We start from the raw sequence: 17,110 nt of genomic DNA, 5'->3' as shown, positions 1-17,110 counted from the left end.
GACCACTTTTTATTTCGAGCACAAGATAGCATACTCGTTTTGAGAGTTATCTATTTCTCTTTTACGAGACTACAAGTTCACTAGAAGAAAGTGTGAGTCCCAAGAGTGACACAAATTTGAGAATGAGCTCTCCCTTAATCAGTGCCTAAGATTTTGAATATCTTAGCTAGGAAGCACTTTATTCGATAAAGAATATGAGGAGACTCATTTACAAATTTGGTCAAAGCACACAAATAATTTATATGTATTGAAATTGTGCTTGCAATACTTACTGTCACTTTTATGTACCCATACTCATGCCTTAAGTGAGATAGTTCTTCACATAATAATCCATAGCATCATTTCTCACTTTAAAATGCTTAGGTGAACTGCTCTGGGCCAGACCGGTCTGTCAAGCCAGTCAGATCGATCTGTCCAGAGACAGTTCCGACACTTGGTCAGAAATTCCGACAAAAATAATCTGATTCCCGAGAACCCTTGACCGGAGGAGAGATGAAACTTCCGGTGATGATCGGAAGTTCCGACCTTGTGTAGAAAGTTTCGACCAGTATAAATATCATCTCCAATCAAGCATTGCTTCTAAAATTTTGTCTCGTCGAAAGCAAATGATAAGTCATTTGTTTTTCTGCATTTCAACATAAGACAAACTCTCTACCAGAGAGATGTTAAAAGCATCATATGGCACAAAGTAATGGATAGCTAGGGATTGAAACAAAGTTACTTTCAAGTGTTTCACAACTACAAGAATTGTGACACACTTTTGTTCACAAAGAACTGAAAGTAACAAGTATGTGACAGTTTACTCTTATTAATGAGATGTCATTGAAGTGAATGTTTCTCCAATGTTGACTTGCACTTAGTTGCATTTTGAGATATAATATTTCTTCTAGCAAACCAAGCCTCCAATGCATCTCCATGGTCCTACAAGCTCAGCAAGCACCTTTTGGTACCCAAACCTTGTTGGGTCCATACAAGTTAGACACAAGATGCTTAGGAACCCAAATGGCCCTTATGCTAGTTTGAGGAAAGTTAATTACTCTAATAGCACAAGTACCAGCTTTGTCTTTCCTAAACTTAGTAAAATCATAATGAACAAGGCTTGAGTTGGGTGATTTACCTTTGGGACAATCTTTACCCAAGTGTTCCTTTTCTCTACATGTGTAGCAAGTGCGATGTTTGGTTTTTCTTGACTTAGAATTATCCTTGACATTCTGCACTTGCCTCATTTTGGGCTTCACCCATGAGTTAGAATCTTGATTGCGCTTGTAGAAGTGAAGTTGGGCATTCTGAGCACCAACCGGTCTGACCGGTCTAGGGTGACCGGTCTGACTGGTCAGGTCAGATCCCACTTCACTTTGATGAATGGGGCATGCTGCAATAAGATGTCCTTTTTTCCTTGCATTTGAAGCATACCCTAGTTCTTGCACGACACTTTTCTTTTCCTGAAAGCTTGATCTTGTTCTTGGAATTCATGGAACAAGTGAAGTGTTCCATGTTTGACTTTTGCCTTTGAACAAGATTGCTTCTTTTAGCTTGACCTTGTTGAGGAGTAAAGGAAGTGTCATTTGAACCCTTCTCAAGCTTCTTCACCATGTGATCACGGTTATCTTGAGAAGGTTGCACTTGAGCCTTGCTCTTCAACTTGGTTGGCTTAGATTTTAGTTGTATGACCTCTTTCTTGGAATTATCGTCTTTTTAGTTAATGAGGTCTTCACAAGTATCTACAGCAACATGCTCAACACAAGAATTTGTTGCTTGGGAGCAACACGATTTATCACAAGATAATAAAATTTGAACTTGTGAGCATGTGCATGTGTGTGTGGGAGGTTGATAATGTGTTACCGATGTTATTACAACCTCATGAGCAATTTGTACTGACACGTGTGAATCCACAAGCATCTCATAGGACTTTTCAAGTTCCGAATGAGTTCCTTGTAGAGCCACATGCTCACTAGTGAGCTTTTCAACTTGAGCTTTGAGCATTTGATTTTCTTTATCCAATGATGCTACACAAGCAATTGAGTTAGTAGCATTAGCATAATTATTGGATAACTTATGATACCTCTGGATCAAGAAAGCTTGCTCTAGTTTGATCTTTCCAAGATCTAGAGTTAGAGCCTTGATTGCTCCAATTTTTTTATCTTCATCTTCCTTGATCATTTTCTTGCTTTTGGCCATCAAGCACTTGCGATCAACTTCTCTTGAAGATGTTGATCTAGATGAGGGTTGCGCTTGTCTTGATCGCCTTCAGGAGCATTTCTTGCTCTGTCTGCGCTTGTCCCTAGGCAGATCGGTCTGACCGGTCAGAAGGACCGGTCTGACCGGTTCCACCTGGGTACCAGCAGACTCAGTTGATTCTGCTCCTTGATCTTCGGGAGAAGTCATAAGAGGATGAATGCATGTTTCTGAAGTAGAGCATTTCTCTAGTGACTCCTCTTCTTCTTCTTGGTCCTCATCGTCACTATCTTCTTCACATATAGCTTCAAGGAACTTCCAAAGACGATGAGCATCAACACGTGTCACTTGTAGCTTGTCCTCTTGATGTATAAGATCTGAAAGTTCTTTATCCATATTCTCAAATAAGAGGTTAGTGACACAAAGATTGCGAAACCAACATTCTTTTTCCTTGTTTGACAATTTTGACAAATTGTCAAAATTCTTGGGAAGAATACTTGATTCCACAATCCGTTCATAAGAAGGACCTAAAGTCCTTAAAGCATTAAGAACATGAGCTGACCAAGAATAGTAGTTTGAGCCATCGCATTGGAGTGGCTCAAAGGATACCTCACAAAGGGTCGACATCGAGATAATCCAAGCGGTGAAGCTTCAATCCGGAGACCGAAATTCTGATACCAATTGAAAGGATCTTTGGATGTCGCCTAGAGTGGGGGAGGGGGGAGGGTGGGGTGCATAGGCGTTCTAAAATTTCTGCAAATTTCAGCACTTAAAAACAAAGTCAGTACACAGACCGGTTAGACCGGTCAAAAACTTAACCGCAAAAAACAGAAGCCATCCGGTCAGACCGGTCCTATGCAGAACCTGCCCAAAATAAGAGTTTATCCCCTCTTTCACTCTAGCACAAATGTAACTTAGTGCAGTATCTTTGCAGGTGATATCAAATATATTTCTAGTCCCTGCATATACAAAAACAACACAACCAAGTAGATCGAAGCGGAAGCACAAAGTAAAGCTAGAAAAGTGAGTAGTGAGGCAAACCACAAGGAGACACAAGGATTTGTTTCCCGAAGTTCAGATTCACCAAAGTGAATCCTACGTCTCCGTTGAAGAACTCGTTGGGCTTGAGTCTTTTGCAACTCGATCCCTTGAGTTGGGTCTTTTTCAACCACTCCTCCTTTCCACTATCTTAATCTTTTCACCAAGGGGGCAAGATCACGCTCGCACAGACTTGCCGCTGCTCACCACACCGTCGGGAGCTAGCCGGCGACGCCTAGCCATCTAGGAGGCTCACCTCCAAGAGTAAGAAATGCAAATCAAATTTTTGACGGAATCAAGAGTGCTCAAGATATGGTTGCTCTCAGCTGCTCGAAATGTAGCTCTCACAAAGGTCACTTTGCTCACACTCACTCAATCTCTCAACCCAATCCAAGGATATGCAATCTAGTTAGCACAACTCACAAAGAGTGTTGGGGAGAGCTAGCTGGTCAAGAAAATGCCTCAAGAACCTCAGAAGAATGCAAGGAACCAGCAGCCCACACAAGAGAGGGCCAAGGGGTATAAATACCCATCATTCAAAAACTAGCCGTTGAGACTGTCAGACTAGACCGGTCAGACCGGTCCTCCAGACCGGTCAGACTGGTCCGGCTGAAACTAGTTGTTACTCTCCCTGATCGGTCAGACCGGTCCCCCAGACCGGTCAGAGTTAGAGAACCCCAAACCCCTGTTTAGAAGACCCTACTTGATCCATCAAGTTAAGACTTGATCATTCAAGTATTTCTATGTTAGTTCTCAGAGGTTTTCTCTCAGGATCCTCTTATGGGTTATCTATGAGCACTTTTGACTGAATCAAATAAATAATATTGCATCCCTCTTGATAGTACGACATATACCTATACTCAAAATTAAATATGAAATACAATTCAATCACTTGAGCCTTGAATCACTTTAGTTTTGCCATACTTTGACTTGTCAATCTTGGGATTTCAACATTGCATTCTCTTTTCATGAACAAATCCATACTTGAGCTAGTTACTTAGGGATTCCAACTCTTAGGAAAATATGTCCATGAATCCAAGTCACTCTATAATATACTTGATGCATTGCATTGCTTCTCCTAACATAGCTTGGATATGATACTTCGAAAGTCCCACGGATACTAGCAACTTCACCCTAGCAATTCGCACATGGTAAGCCGTCGCTTCACCAAAACTTGCTTAGTCCCTCGCACTAGTCATCTCGGTTGGCTTCATCACTTACCCTTGCCACATTAAGTTAAGCTTTGCACATCAAAAGTGAATTCCAATTGAACTTTCTATTTGATTGCTTGAGCTTGATCTCATATATAATATTCCATATCTCAAGCTTCCTCCAAACATTAATGACTTCAATAAGAAATAATCTCATACATGTGTCTTGCTTTGTTATCATTCTTTTAATCAAACACCTTTTAAATTTATGCCAAGCCATCTATATAAAAACCACTTGTTGTCATTGCATGAACACTTGTTTCTCTTCACAGCATGTTTGACTTTCACTAATATTTGCCTTTTATTTGATTCTAAATCACATGAGCTAATGACAATAATTGATTTGCAAATAAATCTCTGCTCATGACAACTTCAATAATATCGTTAGTCCTTTAATCATGTTGTCAATCAACTCACCAAAATCCATTAGGGCCTAGATGCACTTACACCCCGCCGCGCGCAGGAGCCGGGGTGGGAGGGAGGAGGCCCTCGCCGCGCACAGGCTCGAGGAGCTCAACGGAGCTCGCCGATGCTGCCGCTGGGGTCGTCCTCTGCCGCGCCGCCATGGGAAGGAGGATGGAGGAGGGCCGCCTTGGCCGACGAGGGAGGGAGCTTGGAGGAGGGCTGCCACGGCCACCATGGCTGCCTTGGCCGCCGAGGGAGGGAGCATGGAGGAGGGCATCCGCGGCTGCCATGGCCGCCTTGGAGCAGCGGAGGACGGAGGAGCGGGGGCGACGCGGGTGGGAGATGGCGGAGGGGGTAAGGCCGGAGCGGTGCGGGTAGGGGTGGGCAGAGAGGAGGGAGGAGAGAGAGTGACGGGGTGGGAGGGTAGAAAAGAAAAAATTATGACATGTGGGTCCTATGGCGTGGCAGTTGATATAGAGGATGTGTATAGAGTATAAATGAGTGCGAGAAAACTGAATATAAAGAAGAGAATATTAATGATGAGGATGTAATATTTTTTTTTTGAGAATATAAAGAAGACAACGGCAGACCCCAGCGAGGTGCTGCTCCGGCGCCGCGCGGAGCCATGGCGAGGACCGGCCTAATCGCAGCTCCTCAGCATCCCTACAACCCCAGGGTCCTACCCAGGCCCACACGCGGAGCCCAGCCCCAACGGAGTAGAGCTTCCTACGGACGCCCCATGGCCGCGACTCGGCCATGGCGGCAACTTGCGTTCCGGCTACGCCGGGCACGGAGCAGATTAACCACGCCCTTCCACCTACGACCTCTATCTACACCTCTGGACCTCCTACATATGATCCACAATGCTCAATGCTCAGAAGTCAGAACCTAGAGCTCACCGACGAACTGTAGCCTCTCCGCACGTCGGAGGACAGAAACGAGCACGACGGCGTTCGACTGCGGTGGTGGACGGCCGGACCTAGGATCAACTCAAACAGGCTTTTGGGCTGCTGGTGAGTTTATGGCTGCAAGGAATTGAAGAATGGACGAGCGACAGGGTCGAAATCAACGCCGAGATGAACTCGGGCCGAGAAAGGCAAATGGCGGGAGAGAGAGCAATTGGATATGCTCGGGTAGTACATTTACAATTTTTTTACCTCCCAACGCTTGCCACCTCCTGCGGATCCATCCCACGCTGGCCTGATCTCAACTCGATGCGTGGATGGAAGAAAAATTGTACCGCAATAGATCAGCGGCAAGCAGCTGCGTGGCAAGGCTCGAGCTCTGCTTAGTCTACTGTGCTGTCTCATTTCTTTTCAAACCCGAATCTTGCAGCCTTGATTTCTTCAGATTTTACTACCAAACTTCAAAATCGGACAAAATAAAAGTTGTATACCTGACATTTTTTATAAAATTTTGATTATAGAAAACTCCTCAAATTCGGCCTCTAACATGGTGGAAAATGGCTATGAACATGATAGGTTCAGGCTGTTTTCATACAAGCTTCCTCAAACCTGCTGATTTGAATCAATTTTCCTCATAATCCTATTCACAAAATACAAAATGTCCCAACAACAAAATTATAGACATGATATTATCCTACAAATATTATTTCAGGCACAAGTTCAAATTCAGTCTCTATCATAGCCAAAAAATACTCTGGACATAGCTGCTTTAGGCAACTTTCTGAAATTCAGCAAATGCATTCAGGTTACCTATTTTTGTATTCAAATATAAACACCCTCCGACCCTTTTTCATGAGAGAAAAATGGTACCTTTGCAAAGCCTAAACATCCAAGTTTCCATTTTGGTACTTTTTATACATAATTTTCTATATAAATGTTACCTTATTCACCTCCAAACGCAACCATTTATTATTGTTTTCAGCCTTCAGATAGCCATTTTCAGCTTGCATTTGAATTCAGAAACAGCCCAGCTAGCAATCTTTGAGCTCAGGTTTAAATATGTAAAACTCCTTATCTTAATACAAGAACTGCCGTCAAAAGTTGTCCAAGATAGTTCATTCCATTATGCAGCTTTGTGGTCAAAGGTTATATGCAAAAATAGTTACAAACAACCTACAAAATAGAGCTAACTGAAACTGTTTCAGAGTTTCAGACTGTTTTCTTCAGGTCACCAACTTCCATAATTTAATTGGTGCCACTAAGTTTCAAATACTTCAAACTGAACATCTCATATTCTGTTTGAACTTTTCCAAATTCAAAGCTCCAGATTTGACTTTTGGTCAAATTTCATCCAAATTAGCAACTTGGCTCATAATACCTTATTTGACTTCAAATTTCTTTCTTATGAGCTTAATGACCATCTTGAGACATTAAACACCCTGGGTGTTATAGTACCGGCATATATGCATAAGGGATTGACGAACTGATTCTAGAGCACAGCTAGCTTGCGTTCTCACTTAGCTCTATGAGGTTTCCTTTTTTTTATAGAAATGTGAAGCTTTATTAATCTTAGACAATTACATCAAGGTGATACAATCATATTAAGATCATGACGCACAGCCTTCGAAACATTAAAGCAAACAAAATAACGACATAACAAAATAAATCATGATGCAGGAAACTACACACGACTTCATTTTCAGTCCCTTCACAACCATAGCAACATCTGGACTGTGATTAAGGCTCCTGAAGACAACGCCTCCAGCGATGAAACGGCACACACACACACCGTCATTGCAGTGACCCAACCAATTAAGGTCAGATCATAGGTTTGCACCCTAGAGAGAGCAATTTTTCGGAATCCAAACAATGCCTTCAGCAAGGTCATTGCCAGGTACAACTAGCCCAGGTCATACCTGGGAATTTCTTCGCGGAGTCGAGGAATGAGTACCGAACCTAGTACGACGAAGATGAAGTCATTCAGTGCTGCTTCCCCTTTCTTTGCCTCATTTGGGGTTTTAAGTAGCTATCACATATCGGATGTTCGGATGTCAATTCGAATGTTCAGATGTCAACTTAATATAAAAATAATTGCATAAATTGCAATTAGGGCTCAAGACGAATCTATTAAGTATAATTAATACACAATTAACAGATGATTATTGTAGCAATTAGTTGTCAAATTATTAACTAATTAGACTTAATAGATTCATCTCATGATTAAGTCGCGACTTATAAAATTAGATTTGTAATAAGTCTATATTTAGAACATCTAATTGGTGTTTAAATGTGCGATGTGATTGGACTTATGATAGAACTTAACAAACCAAACCGAGCTTACCAAGCCAATTCTATAATATAGGTCAGACTTGGCCAACTTCGACCGGCCACGAACTCCATGACTTGCAAGCCATCTGTAGCCTTTTCTTCCATGATGATCATGCTGCAAAGTTGCCAATAGGCACACGTACATGGTCCACCAGATCCATGTACAGATGGAATGCGTCTTCGGAGTAAGTGATTCCTCGAATTGAAACCAAGGTAACTCAAGTCTCTGGAACTATATGGAAAACACAGACAACGTTCGGAGATGTCATCGCCAGAAGTAGTCGCAACCGCTGATCCAATCGAAGAAAACCTGGAGCAAGCCCCTCCGTCGTCGAAAACCGAAAGTCCACCCAACGGAAAGTAGTGGGAGCCCGACCTGAGAACGATGGGTCCACATTGAGGCGCCAGATCCGCACATGGAGGCACCAGATCTGGGCTCCCAAGGACCCGCGCCATTGGCTATCGACACAGCCGCCGGCGCGAGATGACCGGGCAAGATGGGCGGCAAGGCCCCGGCGACCCTAGGGCGGGGGCGAACAAGCTACCCCCACCGGGAGACGCCGCCACCCGCAGCGGGCTGCCATCACCGCCCAACAGGACCGCCAAGCACCGCCGCAACAGCCCAGATTCGGCCGCGGCGAAACGGGATCCAGCCACCGTGCCCTGAACCACTGTCTCCACCGCAGACGGTCGCAGTTGCTCGGGAAAAGGCCTCGCCATTGCCTTCCTAGCAGCCACGCTGGCTTCCGGTGCCCTGCTCTAGCGGCGGCGAGGAGGGTGTCAGCCGGAATTGCTCCGGCCAGGAGCACTCAGCTCTCAACTCTCAAGAACTCTCAAGAACACAAGCTTGTGGATTGAACAAAGACACAGAGGTTTTGTGCCACATAACTGCGACATTTTCTGATAAGCTTTATTTATAGAAGCTAAAACAAACTAAAGGAAAAAGGGGCATGTTCTTCACCTGCAGGCGCGCGTCATGATCCGAGGAATGCGTGTGCCATCCCACACGCTGGGTCATGCCGCGCGACGCGGACTCCACTCGCCACGAAGAGATCGTGGCGTAGTTACAAGACGCGCTCAGGCCGGTGAAACCAGAGGCTGAGCTCTGCGACAGCTAAGGCAAGAAACAAACTTTCTAACTAACAGAAACTGAGAAACACAAGTTTACACGAGAGCTACGCTAACAATTCACCCCCTAAACTTGATGTTCCTTGGTGATCTTGCCAATTCCCAATTGGACTCGCAGTTCACAGAACTTGTCTCGCCCAAGTGGTTTTGTCAGTATATCAGCCAGCTGCTCTTCAGTGCGGACATGATCAATGTCCATCTTCCCATCGCCGATGCAATCACGAAGGAAATGAAATCGAACATCTATGTGCTTACTCCTTTCATGAAAGACAGGATTCTTACTGAGTGCTATCGCTGACTGGCTGTCCATCTTCAACTTGAATGGCCTGCACTGCTCGCTCCCGAGTTCGGCGAGGAGCTGTGCTAACCAGACACCTTGGCAAGCAGCTGTTGTCTCTGCAATGTACTCCGCTTCTTATGATGACAACGCCACCACCTTCTGCTTTTGCGACTGCTAGCTTACTGCACATGAACCGAAGAAGAACAGAACACCAGTGGTGCTCTTCCGGGTGTCCAAGCCGCCACCCATATCAGCATCGCTGTACCCGAGCAGCTTGGCTTCTCTACCAGTCCTTCTGTAATGGCAGTCATAGTCGATCGTGCCAGCGATGTAGCGCAGTATGCGCTCAGGGTTTTTAATTCCGGTAGGGAAAAAAAAATCGGTCCTCACCGATAAAACCGAAATATCGGGAATATCGGGATTTTTTATTTTTATTTTTATTTTTTATTTTTTATGTTTACTTTTTTAATTTATTTTTTAGTGGAACAAATATTCAAAAAATCAATTTCGGCCGGTAAAAAAAATATCGGACCCCGCCGATAAAACCGAAATATCGGGTATACTGCGAAATTTCGAGCGATATTGTGAACCCTGTATGCGCTTCACCGCAGCGAGGTGCTCTGCAGTAGGGTGCTCCATGAAACGGCTTACATACCCGACAGAGAAGGAAATGTCGGGTCTCGTGTGCACCAGATACCGCAATGAGCCAACCACCCCTCGGTACTCAGTGGCGTCGACCGGAGGGGAGCTGCTCACCTTGCTGAGCTTCAGTCTTGGTTCCATCGGCGTGTGACTGGAGTTGCACCCAGCCATGCCCATCTTCTCAAGCACGTTGCGTGCATACGCTGCCTGGGAGAGGCAGATGCCGTTGCTCCTCTGGTCCACCTCGATGCCTAGGTAGAAGCTGAGCAAACCGAGGTCGCTCATCTCGAATTGGGACTGCATCTCGAGCTTGAAGCGGCTTATATCGTTGTCGTCGTTCCCGGTGACGATGAGGTCATCCACATACACCCCGACATGCAGTCGAGACGCTCCATGGCCGCGTGCCTACACAGCGTGCTCCGATGCACTGTGATTGAAGCCGAGCCCACGCATCGTCTCGTCGAGCTTGGCGTTCCAAGCGCGTGGTGCCTGACGAAGCCCGTAGAGCGCCTTGTGGACAGGGGCGTAGACAGGGGGGCGGGCAGGGGCCTGCCCCCTATGGTTCCCAAATTTACATTAGAAATTTGAAATTTGAACAAATTCCTGGCTCCGCCCCTGCTTGTGGAGGCGCAACACCTTATCCTCCTGTCCCTTGACGACAAAGCTGGGAGGTTGGCGAACGTAGACTTCCTCCTGCAGCTCCCCGTTGAGAAAAGCGGACTTCACGTCCATGTGGTGCACCGGCCACCCTTCCTGAGCGGCTAGCGCAAGCAGCAGCCGCACGGACTCAATCCGTGCCATAGGAGCAAAGACCTCTTCAAAATCAACACCTTGCTGCTGAACGTACCCTTTGGTGACGAGCCTTGCCTTGTGCTTCACGACCTCCCCGGCACTGTTCTTCTTCAGCTTGTAGACCCAATTCAAGCCGATCGCACGGTGGCCGGCCAGAAGGGCTTCCAGGCGCCACATCTTGTTCGCCATGATGGAGTTCATCTCCTCTTCCATCGCCTTCTGCCATGACGCATCACCCTCGGCTTCTGCAAATGATCTAGGCTCCTCACCGACTTGCAGGTAAAGTTCAGCGTCGAGGTTGCGCGGTGCGAGCTCGGGTGGCGTGGCTGGGCCGAGGACATCGTCGACGATGCGAAATGTTGGCGTGACGTCGTCGTTGTCGGAGTCAAGGTACTCATCCGCATCTGATGGTGGCGTGACGAAGACAGGAGGTGCAGGAGTTGCAGCTGGTGCGCCTGGAGTCATAGCCACCGGAGTGTGTGCGCCTGTACTCGACGCCACCGGCGTGCCCACGTTCGGTGCTGGCGACGGAGAGGCAGCCGCACCAGCATCTTCGTTGTCGACCTCCTCCATTATATTGTGTAGTCGATGATGAACTCCATTCCGCGCTCGAGCCTGTCGTCGTTCGTCTTGGCCCAGTCCCAGCTCGCATGTTCCTGGAACACGGCGTCGCGGGACTCGTGCACGCGGTGCGCCATCGGGTCATAGAAGCGCCAAGCCTTGGACCCTGAGGCGTACCCGATGAAGACCATGGGACGGCTCCTGTCATCAAGCTTCTTCAGATGAGGCCGAGCTTCCTTCACGTGTGCCACACAGCCAAATGTGCGCAGGAACTCGACGTCTAGTTTCCGCCTGTGCCACGCCTCGAATGGGGTTAGTCCCACCAGTGCCTTGGTAGGAGCTCGGTTCAGGAGGAACACGGCCGTGGTGACCACCTTCCCCCAGAACGCAGCTGGTAGGCCCCGTGCCTTGAGCAGGTTGCGCGCCATGGGGAGCACGGACTGATTCCTCTGCTCGACGACGCCGTTCTGCTGTGGCGTGTAGGGAGCGGAGTGTTGATGCTTGATGCCGTGCTTGATGCAGTGTTCTGCGAATGCAATGGACATAAACTCACCCCCGTGGTCCATGCGCAGAACGTGCAGCCGGTGCCCAGTCTCTACCTCCACCTTGATCTAGAAGTGCTGGATTGCTGCCAACGCTTCGCTCTTGCTTGCCAACACAGAGAGCCACATGAAGCGGCTGTGATCGTCGATGAGGAGGAGGAAGAACGTCTTCCCTCCTGGTGTCTCCGGGGTGATGGGTCCACAATGGTCCCCATGGACCAAGTCGAGGAGTCCGTCTGCACGCTTCTTTGCCTGTGTAGGTAACAACTTCCTCATGAGCTTGGTGGCGACGCAGTCGGTGCACAGCTGGTGCACGTGCCCCACTTGAGGAAGGCCTTCAACCATGTTCTCCTTCACGAGCTTGCGGAGGGCGTCGAAGTGGAGGTGGCCGTAGTGCTCATGCCAGAGCCACGACCCATCATCACGCCAAGCTTCCAGGCACAGAGGCCGGGCAATCCGTGCCCACAGGGTGTAGAGGCGACTCGCAGAACGCCTCACCCTGACGAGCAAACGCTTCTTCTTGTCGCTCTCGTCGAGTTGGCCGAGGCTTACAATGTTGGTGGTGAGCCTCGGGATGAAGTACACCCCCGTGATGGGAGTGTATTCACCGGTCATGCCCCCCCAAGATGACCGTGCCGGCGCCCTCGATCGGCACCTCGGAATTGTCCCCGAATTTGACGACGCCGCGGATCTGGGTGTCGATGTCGTGGACAACGGAGCGGCAGTCGGACATGTGGTTTGTGGCGCCAGTGTCCAGGTGCCAGAGCGTCTCGTCACTGCCGTCAAGCTAGACGAAGACCTTTGCGTCGACAATGTAGAGAAGACGTCGCTGCCGTCAAGCTAGACGAAGACCTTCGCCTCGACAATGTGGAGAGGACGGCGGTCGCCGGTGTTTTGGACGTCTGCAGGCGGCGGCGTGGTGAGCAACGTGGGCTCGGAGTCCTCCTCACCCTGCGCCAAATGGGCCTCCGCCTTTTTTCTGGACCTGCAATCCTTGGCCTAGTGGCTCTTCTTACCACAATAGAGGCACCTGTCGGTCTTCCGGGCTTGGCCCAAGCCTTCTCCCACCGAGGGTTCCCGCTCGCAAACACCGCCGCTGCCGCCGCCACCGCGAGGCTTGCGTGGCTTGCCACCGCACTTGCTGCTCCCTAGCTGCCAAAACTGCCTTGTCCTAGCTCGCCACTCTGGATCTTCAACTTGGCCATCCAGTCCTCTTCATAGAGGAGCAGGCGGCCTTGGCTGTCGACGATGGGGGGCGGTGTTGACACCAGATTTTGGCATGTGTCAAGAAGGCGTGTTGCAAAGGAGAAAACATTCTGCGTTGTACGATCGGTGGATTTGGGAGGATGATCGTGTGCCACGGTCAAAGATCTTGTTGACCGAAGAGGAGAAAGTTGACCAAATATTTTGGCTTCGGTTTGGCAAGAGTTATCTTATTTTTAGAAGTAGTTTTTATTCACAAGGATAGAATCATGTTTTGCCGTAATCGGTTAGGATTGTGTTAGCGTGGGGTATAAATATGAGTCCCGGGACTATTGTAAAGATTGATACACATCCAAACAAACAAATTTTACTCTACTTGCAATTTACTTTCTCATCAGCGGCTTCGCCATCTTTTTCTTTCTACGAGTTCTTTCGAACTGATCAAGGACGCCTCACATTCGAGCGACTTGGTTTGCTGGTAAGTTTTCGTTTACGAGTAAATCTGAGCTTTAGCTTCCAGGCGCATCTCTATGGCTTCGTTCAGATCTATTCAAAATTTATCGAATTGATCTAAGTTTTGATCTCGGGTGCATCGCTGTTTTCTCATTTAGATTAATTCACAAACTATCCGGCTTAGTGATCTGTTTAATCGGCTGTAAGCTCCTTGTTTATCACGATAAACCTTGTAAAGCCGATTAGATCGAATCATAAGCTTAGCTTTGTCCAGATCCATACATTCGTGGGTTTGTACATTATTACCCGGTACGTGTCGGCTTTAGATCTAGCCATCTAGTTACTCATCGGCATCGGCAGCTCATTGCCGATCCCTTACGGATCGCTTTTATTACACGCTCATCATACCCGATCTTTTGTCGTCTTCTGTATCGGCAGGACCTTGCCGATATCCCGCGTAAGAGAGATTCGGAAATCCAGCCGATACACTCTTGAATTTGACAGTTTGTTGTTTCCTTGTCAATTTATAGGTCAAATTGACTGGCACGCCTTGGTTCAAATCAAGTGCAGTCCGGGCTTGGCGTACGGGGCTCCTGGGCTTGGTGTGTGATCATCTCGCGTCAACACATCTTTTGGCATGCTCGGTGGGACAAGAAACATCAAGATGTCAACTAACAAGAAAGCATAGGTTTCAGAGCGGAACCAGATCCCGATCGACAAGGAGAAGCTGAAAGATGAACAAAAGGCAGAACTCCGGGTGGTCCTGGATGCTTACGAGCAACAATGCCTCTTATCCTACAACACCAATTGGAGTGGAGAGATAATCAAAAAGTATGATTTTCCTACTCTTCCACCCTACAATGAGTCACAGAAGGAGGACAAGATGATACATCAGATGAATCAGGCAATCGGACATGCTTTTGTGAATCATGCTCCGATCATGGCCAACTACGTCCACAACGCTGTGCTCAAGACCCTACAAAATAGGAGAACGCCTGGCTTTATGGGATCGGCTTGTCATCAGGCTAGTCAGATGGTCTTCTCTCCTACTGGATCGGCTACTGGGACGTCACAGATTAATCCTCAAGCTCAGGTTGATGAGGGTGTTGTAGATGCACAGCCGATTAGTACTGTAGCGTCAACTCAGTTTCCTCCTGTGTACACCAATTCTACGCCGATGGCTACATATACACAGGGAGGCTTTATGTTAGGATATATACCCAGCTGGTTGGGATCCAACTACTGGACTTTGTATGCCTCCAGAATTTATGATTCCGTCTCCAACAGGACAACCAAGTACATCGGCTTCTCAACCGATGAATCAGCAAGTCAATGCGTCGGCTCCACAGCTGACCCAGCCTCAAGATACCGCACCAGCTTAACAACGGCGGTTACACCTACATCAGTACCTTCGCCAGCAAGCCCAAGCAACATGTCGGCCCCATGGCCGACACCTCAACTACAGAATCTAGCGATGATACTGCAACCCAAGTCTCCTACAGAAGTCCAAGCAAACGTGCCTCATGTAAACGTGCCTCTTGTAACACAGCAACAGCCTAGTCAGAGGACAACACAGAGCAGTCATGGCAATGAGGTGGTGCTTTACCAATCACCATCTAACCAACCCCCTCAGCAAGTCACACAGACTGCATCGGCTATTCAGCCGATGACCACACCAAACATCCAGCCAGCATCGGCAGCCTTGCCGTTGATTCCACCAGTACCACAGGCAGCATCAGCTGGTGGTCAACAGATCGACTGGGCGTCTAAGATTGCTGAGGTGATGAGAGATCAGTTTGGTTTGAAGCCAAAGCAGCAGAATCTGATGTATAGAACTCTGTATCCAGCTGCTTATGATCAACTGCCATTGCCCCACAAGTACAAGCTTCCAGATTTCACCAAGTTTTCTAAACAAGGGGAAGTCTCCACAGTGGAACACATCAACAGATTTATCATACAATGTGGAGAAGCGGCTCAGCAAGACACATTAAAAGTGCGTTTATTTTCTATGTCCTTGTCTGAATCGGCCTTTACGTGGTTCACTACGTTGCCAGTCAACTCCATTATATACTGGGCCGATCTGGAGAAATAGTTCCACCAGTTCTTCTACTCTGGTATAGAAGAGATGAAACTGATCGATTTGACCAACCTGAGGCAAAGGAATGATGAATCGGTTGCTGCCTTCATTCAGAGGTTCAGAGATGTCAAGAACCGGTGCTTTAGTTTGATTCCATCTGATCAGCAGCTTGCAGAGGTTGCCTTCCAAGAACTCCTGCCACACATCAAGGAGAAGTATTCTTCTCAGGAGTTCTATAGCATCAGTCAGATGGCCAACAAGATGACAGGGGAGGCAAGACCGTATGAGTAGAAGAGAAGCAACTTTCAGAAGAAAGTCAATTTCGTTGACTGCTCAAATACTTCTGATTCAGATGATGATCAGATGGTGGGATCGACTGAATGGGTTCAGAACAATAAGAAGCCGATCTCATGTCCTTTCAGTAACAAAGAACCCGAAAAGTATGGTTTCGATATTACCAAGGCTGACAAGATCTTCGACCTGTTACTGTCAGAGGGGCAGATCAAGTTGAAGGCATATCATACAATCCCGACAGATAAAGAGTTAAAGAATATCAAGTACTGCAAGTGGCACAATGCAACGTCTCATGACACCAATGAGTGCAAAGTGTTTCGTCAGCAGATACAATCGGCTATAGAACAGAGAAGGCTCAAGTTTGAGACACCCAAAAAGCCGATGAAGATTGATGGGCATCCTTTTCCAGCAAACATGGTGGATGTTGGAAAGAAAGGGAATGCATTACAGACGAAGATGCTCACATTACAATCGGCCAAGGAATCTGGGGCTGTTGATCCCAAAACACAGATAACGGCCGATGAAGCCAAAGGTAAAGAGCCACAACAGAAAGAAGAATCAGCGGTTCAAAAGAAAAAGGTCACGTCTCACATGCTGCTGAACAAATTCCAGCGTGATCAAGAAAGAAGACAGTACAGGGAAGAGTCTGCACGATGACATGAGGGGCATTGGAGATGTCCTTTCTTTGTGTACTGTTGGGAAGAAGGGTTGACTCTGCCGACAGTGGATAATTGTCCAGAGTGCAACGGTTTCTATCGTGAAGACCAGTTGCACAATAAGCCACATTTTGACCAGATGAAAGCATCTAGGCCCCTAATTCGAGTTTTGGTAATTAATAACAACGATTTGTGGATTAACAATTTCATTCAAGATAATGAGCATAGGTTGATCCACGGATGAAAGTGATTTGGTTGTGAACGTGTGGAGTTTGGAGATGATATGCAAAGCTCGGGCTCAATGCAAAGGTATAAAATAGGGATTTTGTATTTTACCGGTCACAAGGCGTTTAGTGGATGAAAAGTGACCGGATTTGTTGGATAGATAGCCGTACTATCAAGAGGGGTTGTGTACTCGTG

The 17,110-nt window shown here is 47.2% G+C and overlaps 1 protein-coding gene across 1 annotated transcript; it reads right to left on the bottom strand.

Moving 5' to 3' along the window:
* Positions 1-9,644: 9,644 nt before the first annotated feature.
* LOC120677860 (uncharacterized mitochondrial protein AtMg00810-like) lies at positions 9,645-10,415 on the bottom strand. The gene is made up of 2 exons (XM_039959063.1): positions 10,126-10,415; positions 9,645-9,765 (listed from the first exon to the last, which is right to left on the bottom strand). Exons 1-2 carry the CDS (start codon positions 10,413-10,415, stop codon positions 9,645-9,647), a joined length of 411 nt encoding a protein of 136 aa, XP_039814997.1.
* Between the last annotated feature and the right edge of the window lie 6,695 nt (positions 10,416-17,110).

Source organism: Panicum virgatum, chromosome 6N (assembly GCF_016808335.1).
Source record: "Panicum virgatum strain AP13 chromosome 6N, P.virgatum_v5, whole genome shotgun sequence".
Lineage (NCBI taxonomy): Eukaryota > Viridiplantae > Streptophyta > Magnoliopsida > Poales > Poaceae > Panicum > Panicum virgatum.
Note: the sequence above shows the minus strand (reverse complement) of the source record. Positions and strands in the feature narration are given on the sequence as shown.

Coding starts and splice junctions, on each gene's coding strand:
- LOC120677860 (XM_039959063.1), bottom strand. CDS start 10,415: ATGCAGTCCCAATTCGAGATGAGCGACCTCGGTTTGCTCAGCTTCTAC. Junction 9,766..10,125: donor GACATTTCCTTCTCTGTCGG/GTATGTAAGCCG, acceptor CTGCCATTACAG/AAGGACTGGTAGAGAAGCCA.